Source organism: Dipodomys merriami, unplaced genomic scaffold, assembly GCF_024711535.1.
Source record: "Dipodomys merriami isolate MVZ:Mamm:240054 unplaced genomic scaffold, mDipMer1.0.p SCAF_48, whole genome shotgun sequence".
Classification (NCBI taxonomy): domain Eukaryota; kingdom Metazoa; phylum Chordata; class Mammalia; order Rodentia; family Heteromyidae; genus Dipodomys; species Dipodomys merriami.
In genome coordinates this window covers 11,317,930-11,333,590 of record NW_027206046.1, presented here as the reverse complement: position 1 = coordinate 11,333,590, position 15,661 = coordinate 11,317,930, and the positions used below count along the sequence as shown (strand labels likewise).

At 41.9% G+C, this 15,661-nt stretch overlaps 1 protein-coding gene across 2 annotated transcripts in view; it reads left to right on the top strand.

Annotated features, from left to right (window-relative positions):
• Tmod3 (tropomodulin 3) overlaps positions 1 to 12,167 on the top strand; it is a 56,909-nt gene extending 44,742 nt beyond the window's left edge. For both annotated transcript variants that reach the window (XM_069995403.1, XM_069995402.1), the window contains 4 exons: positions 1,652 to 1,759; positions 3,767 to 3,910; positions 4,601 to 4,745; positions 8,611 to 12,167. In XM_069995403.1, coding sequence (XP_069851504.1) covers positions 1,652 to 1,759; positions 3,767 to 3,910; positions 4,601 to 4,745; positions 8,611 to 8,645 — 432 coding nt within the window. In that variant the 3' untranslated portion in view covers positions 8,646 to 12,167. The remainder of the gene's footprint in view (positions 1 to 1,651; positions 1,760 to 3,766; positions 3,911 to 4,600; positions 4,746 to 8,610) is intronic.
• Positions 12,168 to 15,661: the final 3,494 nt, after the last annotated feature.

Genomic DNA, 15,661 nt, shown 5'->3' with positions numbered 1-15,661 from the left:
TGGGGCAAATTGTCTATTGTGATCTATAACATTTATGAGTTCTAAGAGCTTTGCGATACAGTTATTTCTTCCACATTGGGTGATATGTACATTTCTTTTGTTTTGCATAACACCAGCTGTTCCCTCTTTTCCTCTTGTTCCCTCCCTCCCATCGCTGCCATTGAGTTGCTTAGTTCATTTTGGTCAATGTCCAATGCAGCTGATGGGTCCCGTTGTTGTATGTTTTTCTCTGATTCCCTCTAGTTCTGTGTCATCCTCCTGGTTTCCCTCCTGTGTATACATATATACCATATATGTCATCAGTAGCATGGGCTTATTGAGTAGTGATTTGACCAGATGAGTGGAAGTCCTTTGTTTCTTAAGTCTTGTTAATTTTGTCATATCACCTTACATTTTAGATTTAACATCTACTCATCAGGGAGACCATGTGCCGTTTGTCTCTTTGCTCTTGGCTTACCTTGCTGTTGAGTATGTTTTAAAAACTTAAAAAGAGTAAGCTGCACTGTTCGCAATAGCTAGGATATGGAAACAACCTAGATGCCCCACCACAGATGAATGGATCCAAAAATTGTGGTATCTATACACAATGGAATATTATGCAGCCATTAGAAATGACAAAATAATGGCATTTGCAGGGAAATGGATGGAGCTAGAAGGAATCATGTTGAGCGAGGTAAGCCAAGAACGAAGAGACAAACAGTACATGGTCTCCCTGATAAGTGGATGATGAATCCAAAATGTTAGGTGATATGACAAAACTAACAGGACTTAAGAAACAAAGAACTCCCACTCATCTGGTTGAACCACTACTAAATATCCCCATGCTGCTGATCACATATATGGTATATAACATATGAGCACCGTTATATATTATAGACTGTGATAGACAATTTGTTCCAGGAAAGTTAGAATGAACTTGTGACTTTAAATGAGCATCATTATTCCACAATACTGTGAATTTCCGGAAATTAAGTAATCACTTAATCACGATCAAAAAAAAAAAAAAAAAAAGAACCTTGGGGGAGGGAGGGAGGGGATGGTAGGGGGAAAACAATGGAGAGGGTAACAATGTTCAAGAGGAAGTGGAAGTGTACTCATTACCTCACTCATGTAACTGTAACCCTCTGTATAGTATCTCTACAATAAAAAAAATTAAAAAAAAAAAATATTTGAGACCATCCAAAAAAAAAAAAAAAAAAAAAAAAAAGAGTAAGCTGGGCATGGTGGTATATGTCTATAATTCAGTCCTTGTCTGAGTCAGGAGGATCTCCAGTTTACCGCCAGCCTAGGCCTACATAGCAAAATCTTGTCTCCAAAAGCAAATTGTATAAATATACAAAGCATGGGGCTGGGAAGGTGGCTCAGTGGTAGAGTGCTTGCCTTGCATGCCTGAGGCCCTGAGTTCAATTCCTCAGCACCACATAAGCAAAAAAGAAAAAAGCCGGAAGTGGCGCTGTGGCTCAAGTGGTAGAGTGCCAGCCTTGAGCTGAAGAGCTGAGGGACAGCACCCAGGTCCAGAGTTCAGGCCCCATGACTGGACCCAAAAAAAAAAAAAAAAAATACAAAGCAAAAAAAAAAAAAAGCAGTAAATATATTTGATTAGTGGGCTGAATTGCTGAAAATATGATGTTTCACATTTTTATCTTTCAAGAACATTCCAATTCCTACCCTGAAAGATTTTGCAAAGTCTTTGGAAAACAACACACATGTGAAGCAATTCAGTCTTGCAGCCACCCGGAGCAATGACCCCATTGCTGTGGTAAGTATGCCACTGCTGGTAACATCAGTTACAGAGGGGGAAAGTTGTGATTTTATAACCAGGATTTACTTCCTCCTTTCAGCTGGTGTTTTAGCTCACTATTAGACAATATATCCTATACTAGGTTCTCTCTCCCCCCACCTCAGGTGATGGGGCCTGGGTGCTGTCCCTGAGCTCTTCAGCTCAAGGTGAGTGGTCTACCATTTGAGCCACAGCACCACTTGTGGTTTTCTGGTGGTTAATTAGAGATAAGAGTCTCCTGGACTTTCCTGCCTGGGCTGGCTTTGAACCATGATCCTCAGATATTAGCCTCCTGAGTAGCTAGGATTACAGATGTGAGCCACTGGTGCCCGCTCAGTGATAGATTTTTGTATATTAAGCCAACCTTACATTCCTTGAATAAATCCCACCCTGGCTTTGGAGATAACACTCCCTTTGGTTCTTCTCCAACCTCAGTGGACATTCTAAGGTCCTCATACAGGTACTTGCTCATCTCCTAAACATTTGATTGCTCCAAGGCTTGTTTTTTTTCTTTTCCTGGGTGATAGCATTCTGTATTATTGCTATGTATTATCCACATATGCTGATGAGAACCAATATTTTTATTTATTTCTGGTTTATACCTCTTTCTATACCCATGCCAAGCTATCTACTTGACAGCTATACATAGATATCTAATACACAGCCTTCCATCAGAGTCAGACCAAAGTCCTGACTCCTATCCATGCCTTCTCTTGATTCTTCTCTTATTAAATGGCAACATTTTGCATCTTTCACTTTCTCCAGCCAATAGTCAAAGAAATCATGAATCATCCTTGACTTCTCTTTCTCATAGCAGTAAGTGTATATTTATTCCTGTCTTCAAAATAGTTCTAGAGTCCAACTGTTTCTCATCATTTTCATTACTACTGCCCTGATCCAAGCAGCTTCTGTCATCTTACCCATTATTATGGCAGTTATTTACATAGTGTCAAGAATGATTTTTTTTGTCAGGCACTGGTGACTAACCTATAATCCTGGTTACTCAAGAGGCTGAGATCTGAAGATCTCAGAAGCCAGCCCAGGCAGAAAAGTCTGTGATACTCTTACTGCCAATTAACCAGTAAAAAAGCCAGAAGTAGAGCTGTGCTGGTCGCTCATACCTGTAATCCTAACTACTTAGGAGATTAGAGGATTGAGGTTCAAAGCCAACCAGGGCTGGAAAGTCCATGAGACGCTTTATCTCCAGTTAACTGCCAGAAAACTGGAAATTAGCTTTGTGGCTCAAAGTGGTAGAGTGTTAGCCTTGAGCAAAAGAGCTCAGGGACAGTGTCCAGGCTCTGAGTTCAAGCTCCACAACCAGCCAAAAAATAAGTCAAATAAGTAGAGGCATAGTCCAAGTGGTAGAACACCAGCTATGAACAAAAAGCCTAGTGAGAGAACAAAACCCTGAGTTGAAGCCCTAATACTTGCATAAAAAGAAAAAAAGGAATGTATGGTAATAAACATTTTTGTTTATGCATATGCAGTATAAAATTTGTGTTAACAGTTTTTTTAGGACCTCATGCTTGCTTGCTTTGCCCAGCTGGTGCTGGATCACTTGAACCTCCAGTTTAGCATTTTTCTGATTAATTGGAGATGGACTCTAAAACACTTTTCTGCCTTGGCTATCTTCAATGGAACCGAGATCCTTTGGAACTCAGACTCTTGAGTAGCTAGAATTACAAGCATGAGCCACTACTGATCAATTTTGTTGTTGTTGTTGTAGGGCTTGAGTTCTGGGTTTGGGCGCTGTCCCTCAGCTCTTCAGCTCAAGGCAAGCTCTCTACCACTTGAGCCACAGCACCACTTCCCATTTTCTGGTGGTTTATTGGAGATAAGAGTCTCACGGACTTTCCTGCCCGGGCTGGCTTTGAACCGTGACCATCAGATCTCAGCCTCCTGAGTAGTTAGGATTACAGGCGTGAGCCATCAGCACCTGGCATAGTGATGAAATTTTAATCTCCAAGTATTTTCTTTAATTTCTAGGCTTTTGCAGAGATGTTGAAAGTGAACAAAACTTTGAAGAGCTTAAATATGGAGTCCAACTTCATTACTGCAGCCGGAGTTCTAGCACTGATCGATGCTTTAAAGGAAAATGAGACCCTGGCAGAGCTTAAGATCGACAATCAGGTCAGTATTCTACAACAATGTAGAGGAAGCAGTAGCTTCCCCCCTGCCCCCCTCCCCACCCCACCCCCAATCTAGGGCTCAAGCCCCAGGATGGCTGTGGGAAGGGTTGTCAGGGAGTCCTTTCAGAAAAATAGTGGCTGAAAGGGGGTCTGAGGACATTTGTGCTATATACAATATTAACTTAATGTGTAAAGGTGTTACCTAGAGCAACTCTTTTCTTTGGGGGGGGGGGGGGGTGAGTTAGGTCCGGTTGTGGGGCCTGAACTCTGGGCCTGGGCGCTGTCCTTCAGCTCTTCAGCTCAAGGCTAGCGCTCTACCACTTGAGCCACAGCGCCACTTCCCGCTTTTTTCTTTTTGCTTATGTGGTGCTGAGGAATCGAACCCAGGGCCTCAGGCATGCAAGGCAAACGTTCTACCTCTGAGCCACCTTCCCAGCCCTAGAGCAACTCTTTAACTCTGCAAGTTTGTTGTTTTGTGGTACTTGAGATTGAGCCCCACACTTGCCAAGCAAGTACTCTTCTTGAGCCATGCCTTCAGCCTAAAAGCATGTTTTTTATGTATGTTTTAGAAATTGAGAAAATTTAAGAGTACAATGGAATCAGCACATGCCTGAATATCTTACCCTTGATTTACCTAAAAGCAGTTTACTTCTCGTTTGTAAATGCTATTTGTTATTTCTTACTCTTGCAGAGGCAGCAGTTGGGAACAGCTGTAGAGTTAGAGATGGCCAAGATGCTGGAGGAAAATACAAATATCCTTAAATTCGGGTATCAGTTTACACAGCAGGGACCTCGAACCAGGGCGGCTAATGCCATAACAAAAAACAATGACTTAGGTAAGACATCTACAGTGTCACATTGAGTTTTTCAACTTATCGTTTGTTAAATTGTATACTGGAGAAGGGTCTCTTACTTTTAAAAAAAGCAAGTTTTAATTTAGAGAAATTACTCCTTTGTTTCCAGAATCTGCATTCCCTTTTTTACTGATTGAACTATAGTTCAGCCAGGCTGAAGTAATGATCAGATCTCATGATAAGCTAACTTCCTGTGACAAAAAAAAAAAAAGGAATTTCATAGCTTTCTGTGACATTTTCTGTCCCTTTCTTACTCTTGTTATAAATATGCTCTTCAAGCATTGGAGTCCACAGCGACAGACATGAAGCTAAAGAATTGTCTCAGCAAGACAAATTTGTTTCTGTGCAAAAGGATGTGCCATCAGCAGAAAATCTGGCACGCACACAGAGCAGGTCATCTGCTCCAGTATTTATTCCTAACGCAGCAGACCCTGCCCCTCTGCTCAGGTTGATTGAGCTCAGGTTCGAACAGTATGGGTGTGTTTTAAAGTTTCTGGAACAGAAAAAATAAGCCAGGTTACTGTGTCTTCCCATTTGAGCCTCTGTGTCCTCATTGGTTTAACTGGCTATGAATAGAGAGATCCATAAGATTACAGTGCCATCATCTTTATCACTCAGCCTACCCACTTTAAGTTCTATTTTATTTTGTAAATTAGTCATTGACTTAATTTTTTAGTGGTGGGGGTGGTGGTGCTGGTCCTGGGCTCAAACTCTGGGCCTGGGTGCTCTCCCTGAGCTTTTGTGCCACAGCCTGTACTTCCAACCTTGTTACCTTTTTGAAGCAAAGGATCTTGTCCAGCTATTGAATCTATACCTTTTAAATCATACTTAACAAATAGGTACATAATAAAAATACATGAAGTGGGCTGGTGATGTAACTCAGTGATCAGATAGCACCACAAACAAATTAAGGAGTGGGAGTGCCATGGAAAGAGGCTGAGATGTGAGAGGCAGCTGATGAAGCCAAGGATGCTGAGAGCTGGCACTCACAGCATTAGGCTGGGTCAGAGACTAGCTTCATAAATACTCATGGCTAGAATAAATGCAGAATGGAAACGTTACATCAGCAGATTAAGAGGTTGAGTTGGCAGAAGACCCTAGAAGTACATGATAAAGAACTTATATGTCTTTGGTTGTTATGTAGGGGACATGTGAGAACTATTACTGCCTCAGGATTAAGAAACTTTTGGGTTTTTGTTTTTTTTTTGGTCACAGGAAATTAGCTTATCATGAGACCTGATCATTGCTTCAACCTGGCTACAACCAGTCTACAAAGAGTTTAGTTAGGACTTACAGTTGACTTTAAAATGTCATAGCTTGCCTGGCCCTGTGACTCAGCCTGTAATCCTAGCTACTCAGGAAGCTGAGATCTGAGGATCACGGTTCAAAGCCAGCCCAGGCAGAGAAGACTGTGAGACTCTTATCTCCAATTAACCACCTGAAAACCGGAAGTGGTGCTGTGGCTCAAGTGGTAGAGCACTTGCCTTGAGCTAAAGAGCACAGGGACAGCACCCAGGCCCAGAGTTCAAGCCCCACAACTGACAAACAAAAAAGGCAAAGCTTACAGGCCTATCACATAGCAGATGAGCTGTTATGTACCTCACTGGAAGGTCACAAGGGCCCTAGGTGAGACAGAGTCAGAAATGGCTCTGCCCATCACCCTCTCCTGTGCAGCAAGCTCCCGTCTTCTGCTCTCAGCCTGATGTATTTTCACACTATCCTGTGATCTCTACCCATAGATAAAACAGAAAACCTGAATATCCTGTCTCTCAGCAGCCTGTTATTTTGTAACTCAAAAGAGCTAGCAAGGCCAGGTGTCGGTGGCTCACACCTGTAATCCTAGCTACTCAGGAGGCTGAGATCTGAGGATTGAGGTTCAAAGCCAGCCAGGGCAAGAAAGTCCATGAGACTCTTATTTCCAATAAACCACTAGAAAACCAGAAGTGGCGCTGTGGCTCAAGCAGTAGAGCGCTCACCTTGAGCTGAAGAGATAGGGACAGTGCCCAGGCCCAGAGTTCAAGCCCCATGACCCCAAAGAAAAGATCTTGCAAGGAACAAGACCTGAAGCTTTAACAGAATCTCTTGAGCATCCGGTTTTTCTTCAGCTTACAAATGGGTCTAAAGCCAATCTTTGGTTTTTTGATTATCCTAAATACCTTTCCCTCTCTCATTATTTTTTTGGTTTCACTTCCTCATCATCTCTCTACCTAACAAGTACAGAAGAGAGGTTATGTGGTATACATGCAGTATTCAACTGAACTTTGGGCCTGTACTAGTTACTATTTTTGCAGTAACTACAGAATCAGTTTGTACGCCTTTTTTGTTTGTGTCCTATAAATCTTGCTTATAACTTTTTTTTTTTTGGTCAGTCATGGTGGCTTGAACGCTGGACTTGGGTGCTGTCCCTCAGCTCTTCACCTCAAGGAGAGCACCCTACCACTTGCCACAGCACCACTTCTGGTTTTCTGGTGGTTTATTGGAGATAAGAGTCTCACAGACTTTCCTGCCCAGGCTGGCTTTGAACAGCAATTCTCAGATCTCAGCCTCCTGGAGTAGCTAGCATTACAGGCCTGAGCCACGTGCACTTGGTAGAACATTTTTTTTTTTTTTTTTTTTTTTTTTGTCAGTCGTGGGGCTTGAACTCTGGGCCTGGGCGTTGTCCCTCAGCTCTTCAGCTCAAGGCGAGCGCTCTACCACTTGAGCTACAGCGCCACTTCCGGTTTTCTGGCGGTTTATTGGAGATAGGAGTCTCACGGTCTTTCTTGCCCGGGCTGGCTTTGAACCACGATCCTCAGATCTCAGCCTCCTGAGTAGGATTACAGGCGTGAGCCACCAGCGCCCGGCGGTAGAACATATTTTTATAACAGGCATTTTAACATTTGAATGGCCTGCCTAAAGCGTTGAACCTGGCTCTAAAGACTTGTCTGAAATTTTTCTTTCAGATATTCCTGTGTTGTCGTACACACATGCTTTTTATTTGGAGGCTAGGCTCCTTTGATTTTTAATCACCACCCCCTGTCTTCAACTCAGGACCTGGACACTGTTCCTAAGTTTTTTTTCACTCAAGGCTATGCTGTACCACTTTGAGCCACATTGCCACTTCCGGTTTTTTGGTGGTTAAGTGGAGATAAGAATGTCACAGGTTTGAGGCTGGGAAGGTGGCTCAGTGAAGAGTGCTTGCCTCACATGGATGAGGCCCTGGATTCAATTCCTTAATACCACACAAACAGAAAAAGCCAGAAGTGGCGCTGTGGCTCAAGTGGTAGAGCACTAGCCTTGAGTTGAAGAGATCTCAGCTTCCTGAGTTGCTAGGCCTACAGGCCTACAGAATTACGGTGCCTGGCTGGCCTGTCACCTTTTGGGTATGAGAAAGCCCAATGCAGCTACAAAACCAGAAGTGGCACTGTGGCTCAAGTGGTAGAGTGCTCACCTTGAGCTGAAGAGCTGAGGGACAGCGCCCAGGCCCAGAGTTCAGGCCCACAACTGACAACAAAATAAAATAAAGGGGCTGGGAAGGTGGCTCAGTGGTAGAGCGCTTGCCTTGCATGAGGCCCTGGGTTCGATTCCTCAGCACCACATAAGCAAAAAAGAAAAAAGCCGGAAGTGGCGCTATGGCTCAAGTGGTAGAGCGCTAGCCTTGAGCTGAAGAGCTGAGGGACAGTGCCCAGGCCCAGAGTTCAGGCCCCACGACCGGACCCCAAAAAAAAAAAAAATAAATAAATAAAAATAATAAAAAAAATGCATTTCATTTTTTGTAAAACTTGAACTGGATGATACAGAAACGTGTGCATTACCATTGTAAAAACAAATAGGGATTTCTAACGTGCTTACTTTTATGTCTTCACAGTACGTAAGAGGAGAGTTGAAGGAGACCCACAGTGAGTCCAGCAACATCTAACGTTGGGAAGCCTCCAGAAGATCACCAAGTTTTGGTGACATCTGATATGAAAGTGTCCTGGGTATAAGGGAAAAAGACTGGAAACACTTTGTTTAGCTATATTCATTATTTTCCTTGTGTAAGTTGTTATCAGTTTCCAATTGTAAAATTGGTAGTAGGTGATATTTTATATTTTATATTTGAAGCATTTCCACTTTCTACTAATACCAGTTTTTAATGTAGTCCTGTTGAATGGTTTATTATGGTTTATTATTGGGGGGGGGAAAGGTAATTGTAAAAAATTTTTCAGAACCATTTATGTAAGCCTAATTTGACCATTTTGAGGACCAAATCTTTTTCTAATCAAAAATGGACGTTTCTGATTCAAAATCACTATTGTTCTTTATAGGTATAAGGCACTGAGGCTTTCATCATTCCATAGTTTGTAGTCTTTTCTATTTTTTTTTTAAGAATACATGAACTTGAGAAAGGTGGGTGTTTTTTTTTCCCTAATCCAGGGAACAAAATGCCAGGATTTAAAAACAGATGGTTTAAAACCTGCTGGTGTGATCAGGAGCCAAAGTGGATGTCCAAGTAGAGATGGCTTTCAGTGCATCACAGGAAATGGCCTAGCATCTGAGCAGCACAGAGCTCTAGGCTTTTATAGTCATCCACTCTGACAGTTAAATGTAATTATGTCTTAAGTTTATCAGTTTTTCTTTCTGATGTGGGTATTAGTGAATTTTGTAAAAGCTAATGGTAAAAGGTAGAAAAATTGTTTTCTCCCTTAAAAGAAGTCATTCTGAGCCAGGTGCTGGTAGCTCATGCCTGTAATTCTAGCTCCTCAGGAGGCTGAGATCTGAGGATCACGATTTGAAGCTAGCCTAGGCAAGAAAATTGAATAAAAGTATCTCTAATTAACCACCAACAAGTTGAAATGAAGCTGTGGCTCAAGTGGTAAAGTACTTAACCTTGAGCAGAAGCTGATCAGGGATGGTGCTCAGGCCCTGTGTTCAGGCCCCATTGCCTGGGCACACACGCACACAAAATGGTACAGTTATTTACTGTCAAAGGAAAAAGGATGTGTGCTGTTGAACACCTCAAATGAAAGATAACCTGATGGAGTGTTCAGTGTGAACAACTTGAAAAATGGCCACTGAGACTGAGGCATCTGGAAGTGTAAGCCTGGCATGTTGGTAACCTACTCAGTATTTCACAATATGTGAAGAATAAGAAGTTCATCTATGCAGCGCAGAATTGCGTGAACAGTATTTCACCCCCCCCCTCCCCCCCACTGCACAAGGTCCGGCCTGCTGTGAAAGCTGCTTAGGAATTGGAGTTTAGTAGGTACTTCTTTCCTTCTTGCACTTTTTTACTCATATTGTGTAAGAATCACGATCACAAAGTGGTCCTTTTCACCCGAGTATTACCTGCAGTGAATGCTTAAGCGGTGCACTGTGGCAGGAGGGTCGGGAGGACGGCGCATGTGTGCCATGTGGATAGATGACCAGCATCTGTATTGGTGCCCTGTCTCAGGGCAGCACTGCATCAGGAGACAGCAGAAGCACCGAGGCATTTGCAGCTAGACAAGGAGGAAAAGGGTCCATTAACCCTGTCCTGAGAAGCTCAGACTTGGCTAGACCCTTAACATGATAGTCTACTATTAATTAAAAAAACAAACAAAAAACAGTTTGAAATAGAAAAGCAAGATGTCTGTTATCTTGGCTTCTGCCAGACAATTTATCTCAGGATCTAGGCAGGCTTCCTGTGTGCTATGGTAATAAGCTTTCTTAGCAGGCCAAGCCTCCCTCATAAGAACTGTGGTGTTTGCTTTTGTTGTTGTTGTTTTTTAAAATCAGTACGCAGAGTTTTAAAAGAGCCAAAGATAGCTTTGCGCTATTGCCTTTTAGTTAAAGGACACTGTTGTTTATTGAGTTACTAAGGCTTAACCTGCTTGCTTTCTTGTCTCCCTGCCTGCCAGTATTCCATTTCTCTCCCTCTTCCCCTTCCTCTGTTTTATTTTTCTATGCAGCTTTTGAATTGTACTTGGTTTCAGAGATTGCATAGTTCCAGCAAGGTTTGGAGTCAGGCTCAGGGCAGGCATCTAAGAACTGGTCACTTAAAAAGAGCCAGGTACTGGTGGCTCACAGCTGTAATCCTACTCAGGAGGCTGAGATCTGAAGATTGTGGTTTGAAGCCAGCCCCAACAGGAAAGTCTATGAGACTCTTGTCTCCAGTTAACCACCAGAAAACCTGAAGTACAGCTGTGGCTCAAAGTGGTAGAGCACTATCCTTCAGTGAAAAAGCTTAGGGACAGTGCCCAGGCCCCTTAGTTCAAGCTCCATGACCACCTGACAAAAAAAAAAAAAGATTAAAAACAGTATCTCTTCTTTCATCCAGGCCTCCTCATTTGCATTGCCCTGTAAGAATTGACAAGCTGTGCTCTGCTCCCATCATAGGGTGAGGGTGTGACCCTACCTAGGATTTTGTATCATACTTTATTCCCATATCTTTTTCACTTAGTAGTTATCAAACTATGAATAAGTTGAGTATTTTCCTTACACCATTCCAGTTCCGTGCTGCAGTGTATCACAGAACTGAAAAAAAGATTTCTATATAAGTAATTTTTAAACACGAACACTCAGCCAATAAGGAAGAACAGTAAAATTGCTCTTTACAATTCTGGTACCCCTTAAATATTTGTAACTTTCAGTATTTCTAAATTGCTCAAACTTGTTTATAATAGAATAAGGTTTGAACGTTGTCTTTATTAAACCAGAAGTTCTGTTTCTGTCTCTCTGTCTCTTTCTCTCTCTTTTAAAACAAGATCTTAGCTATATAGCACAGGCTAGACTTGAATTCATGATCCTCTTGCCTCAGTCTCCCAAGTGCTATGGTTACAGGCATGTGCTACTACAGCATTAAGCCAGAGATTTTCTTAAGTTTTGTAGTCCAAATTTAAATTTAAATTTGGACTAAATTTAAATTTAAATTTAATCTAGTTATCTAAGAGAATAGTCTTTGTATTTTAATGGTTTTTTTAAAGACTGTTTTAATTATCCATTTTATAAAATTGTATGGTCATCAAGATTACTGATTTAGAACATTTACATGAAATTGTACACATTATAAACTCAGCATCAGTAGCTAATATTAGTACTATGAAAATAGACTTGGGTGCTTTATTCTTGAAGCTAAAGCCTACTAAAAGTCTAAAGAATGTTAAAAGTCTAAGAGACATCTTCTAAGGGTGCCTGTCATTTCAAAGACCAAATAAACACTCTGTTACATTAGCAGATTATTGGTGATTTCAGCATGGTCATTAAATTGCAAAACTTCCCTCTCTGAGTAAAGTAATCTACATGCTTGCTTTGTGCAAGAGGTGCATTCTGGGAAGTTTACATGTGAATAGACCTTTGAAATTCTTTTCCAGTTGATCTATTCTCTAATGTATTTTCCTTTGAAAAGGGGACGGGGATCCCATGATAACATCAAATAAAATATTATTTTAAAAAGTTTTGATAAAATGCTAGTCTGTTTTAGTATTCATTACATTTAACCTTTGTGCATTGAGATGAAAAAATTTAGGAACTTTTATAAAATCTTCCTGTTCCAAGCAACCTCACCTTCTCACTCACTATAAACTCAGAGGTCCAGTCTGGAGTGCATCGCCACCATTCTCTGCAAGTTCATTACTGGTGCGCTTGCGCCTTCGCTCCTGAACAGTATTGACTGAAAACATGTGCCCAAGAGCTAAGCACATGGGAATACTGGACACAGCTAGTTTTACCGCAGGCAGCGTGGTTAGTTCTTGGATCCAAACATCTTTAGGACTGTCTTCACAGATTCTCACAGATTCTTAAATGTTTCTAGATACCAAGCAAAGAACCTTCACTAATTGCTTTTGTTTTTGTGTTTCTGTGCCAGTATCAGGGCTTGAACTCAAAGCTGGATGTCTACCACTTGAGCCACAGCTTCACTTCTAGTTTTTTGCTGGTTAACAGGAGATAAGAGTCTCATGGACTGTTCCTGCCTGGACTGGCTTCAAACTAGAGTCCTCAAATCCTGAGTGGCTAGGATTATAGGTATGAATCACCAGCACCTGGCTCACACTAAATATTTTTTAATAGAGAAAACACCATCCCCAGGTGAAAATTTTTGTTATGTCACACTTCATTGGTCATTCTGTATGTCACATTGGTTTTTCTCTACTATAATTCATTTCCATAAATCCTTCCCTGTAAACATTGAACAACGGAAATTTTTTCTAATAAAGATTTGTAATGTTTTACTTTGCAGTGTTATCAGTCAGAGGCACCAACCTTAGGGTTGGTACTAAGTTACTGTCAGCCATTACCATGTATTTGGAAAAGCCTTCATCAACACAGGAAGAATAAGAGTGAGGACAGCTGCTTTAGAGCGAGGTAAAAATAGATTATAATAGTTAAGAAATATCACCAGTCACCTTTGAAGTTCTTGCATTTTACTTAAGATAATCCATCAACATTCTTCTGTACACAGCAGTTGCAGACTACCGGTATGTTCTGATTGATGCAAAGCACATATGATAAACTCACACATAAGATTTTTGTGGTACAGGGTTTTTTGTTGTTGGGTTGGTTGGTTGGTTGGTTGTTTTTTGAGGCAAGTGTCCTGGTGATGCCCAGGCTGGACTCCAACTCTTAGACTCACGTTATACTTCTGCCTTAGCCTCCAGAGTAGCTGGGACTACAGGTGTGTATCACCTTAGTGAAAGGTAAGTTATTTGACTCAGTTGTTTCAGATTTTTAGAATAGTCTGTAAAAGTCTTTTTTTAATTTTTATTGTTTTTATAAAGGTGATATACCAGAAGGGGTTACCATCAGGTAACGAGTACATTTCTTTTTGGACAATGTCACTCCTTCCTTCATTCTCTCCTAGTTTTTCCCTTTAATCCCCACTCACAAGTTGTATAGTTCATTTTCAACATAGTGTCTAGTCAGTACCACTACTGTGTCCAACCTTTGTCCATTTTTGTGCCCTCCCTTACCTCTTCTAAAAGCGTTTTTAAAAACTGCACACCAATAGCATAAGAATCTTTGTAATATAAAATACACTTTTTTTCCAGTTTTTTGGATTGTAATTATGCTTGGGTTACCTTATAATAATTTAAGTATAAAAGCAACTTTTTTTTTTGCCAGTCCTAGGATTTGAACTCAGGGCCTGTGCACTGAGCTGCTTTTGCTGAAGGCTAGCACTCTACCACTTGAGTCACAGCACCACCACTTCTGGCGTTTTCTATTTATGTGGTACTGAGGATTCAAACCCAGGCTTCATGCATGCCAGGAAAGCACTCTACCATCAAGCCGCCTTCCCAGCCTTTGTTGCTAGTGGTGGTGGTAGTGGTGGCAGCTGAGTGCCACCCTGAGATCTTTTGCTGAAGGCTAGTGCTCTACCGCTTGGCGCCACAGCTCCACTTCCAGTTTTCTGGTGGTTAATTTCAAGTAAGAATCTCTCAGGCTTTTCTGCTCCGGCTGGCTTTAAATTATGGTTCTCAGATCTCAGCCTCCTGAGTATCTAGGATTATAGTTATGAGCTATCAGTGCCCAGCTAAAAGCAGTGAATTTTATAACCCTGATAAAAACATAGGCATGTAGAACTTAATGCTATATATGAGAATAAATCACTTCAAACTTTATTAAATATCGTATAGAGTTGTACTTTTTTATGTACTGGTACCGGGGCTTAAACTCAGGACCTAGGGGCTGCCTGGTACATTTTTCTTTTTTGCTCAAGTATGGTACTCGTATCACTTGAGCCACACCTGTACTTCTGACTTTTTGATGGTTAATTGGAGATAAGAGTCTCATAGACTTTTCCTGCCGGGGCTGGCTTCAAACCAGGATCCTTATATCACAGGCATCCAGCATGACTATACTTTCAGAAGTGCTTGTCTTCCCTCCATCTTCAGGAATAAACTTTGTAATTTCTTTTTCTTATTTTCTTTTTTGTTGGTCATGGAGCTTGAACTCTGGACCTGGGCGCTGTCCCTCAGCTCTTCAGCTCAAGGTGAGTGCTCTACCACTTGAGCCACAGCAACACTTCCAGTTTTCTAGTGGTTTATTGGAGATAAGAGTTTCACAGACTTTACTGCCCAAGGTGGCTTTGAATCGTGATCCTCAGATCTCAGCCTCTTGAGTGTCTAGGATTACAGGCATGAGCCACTGGCGCCCAGCGCTTTGCAATTTCTGTAAGTTACATTTTTCCTGCCTGTTATGGACCAACAGTTTATACACCCCCAAATTTGTGTGTTGATGCTTTGACAGTTTTTGGAGATGGGACCTTTGGAAAGTAGTCTGCATTACCTAAGATTCCCAAAGCGGAACCCTTGTGATGGGATTAGTGCCCTGTAGGAAGAGACAATGAGGACTATAACAAGGCGGCTGCCCACAAGCCAGGAAGGAAGCCTTTACCAGCTTGGGCTTCCTTCACAGCCTCCAGAAACACTAGAAGTAAGGCTGGGAAGGTGGCTTAGTGGTAGAGCGCTTGCCTTGCATGCATAGGCCCTGGGTTCGATTCCTCAGCACCACATAAGCAAAAAGAAAAAATCCGGAAGTGGTGCCGTGGCTCAAGTGGTAGAGCGCTAGCCTTGCGCTGAAGAGCTGAGGGACAGCATCCAGGCTGAGAGTTCAGGCCCCACGACCAGACCCCCCCCCCCCCAAAAAAAAAAAAAAAACCACTAAAAGTAGATTTCTGTTGTCTAAGCACCTGGTCAGATGTATTCAGTTATCCTGTTGAGCTGAATAAAATTGTCAGTAGCTGCCCTTTTTTTGTTGGTCCTAGGGCTTGAACTCTCTGGGCCTGGGTACTGTCTCTCAACTCTTGAGCTCAAAGCTAGCACTCTACCACTTGAGCCACAGTACCACTTCTGGTTTTCTGGTGGCTCATTAGAGGTAAGACTGTCACGCTCATTCCTGCCCAGGCGGCTTTGAACTGTGATTCTCAGATCTCAGCCTCCTGAGTAGCTAGGATTACAGGTGTG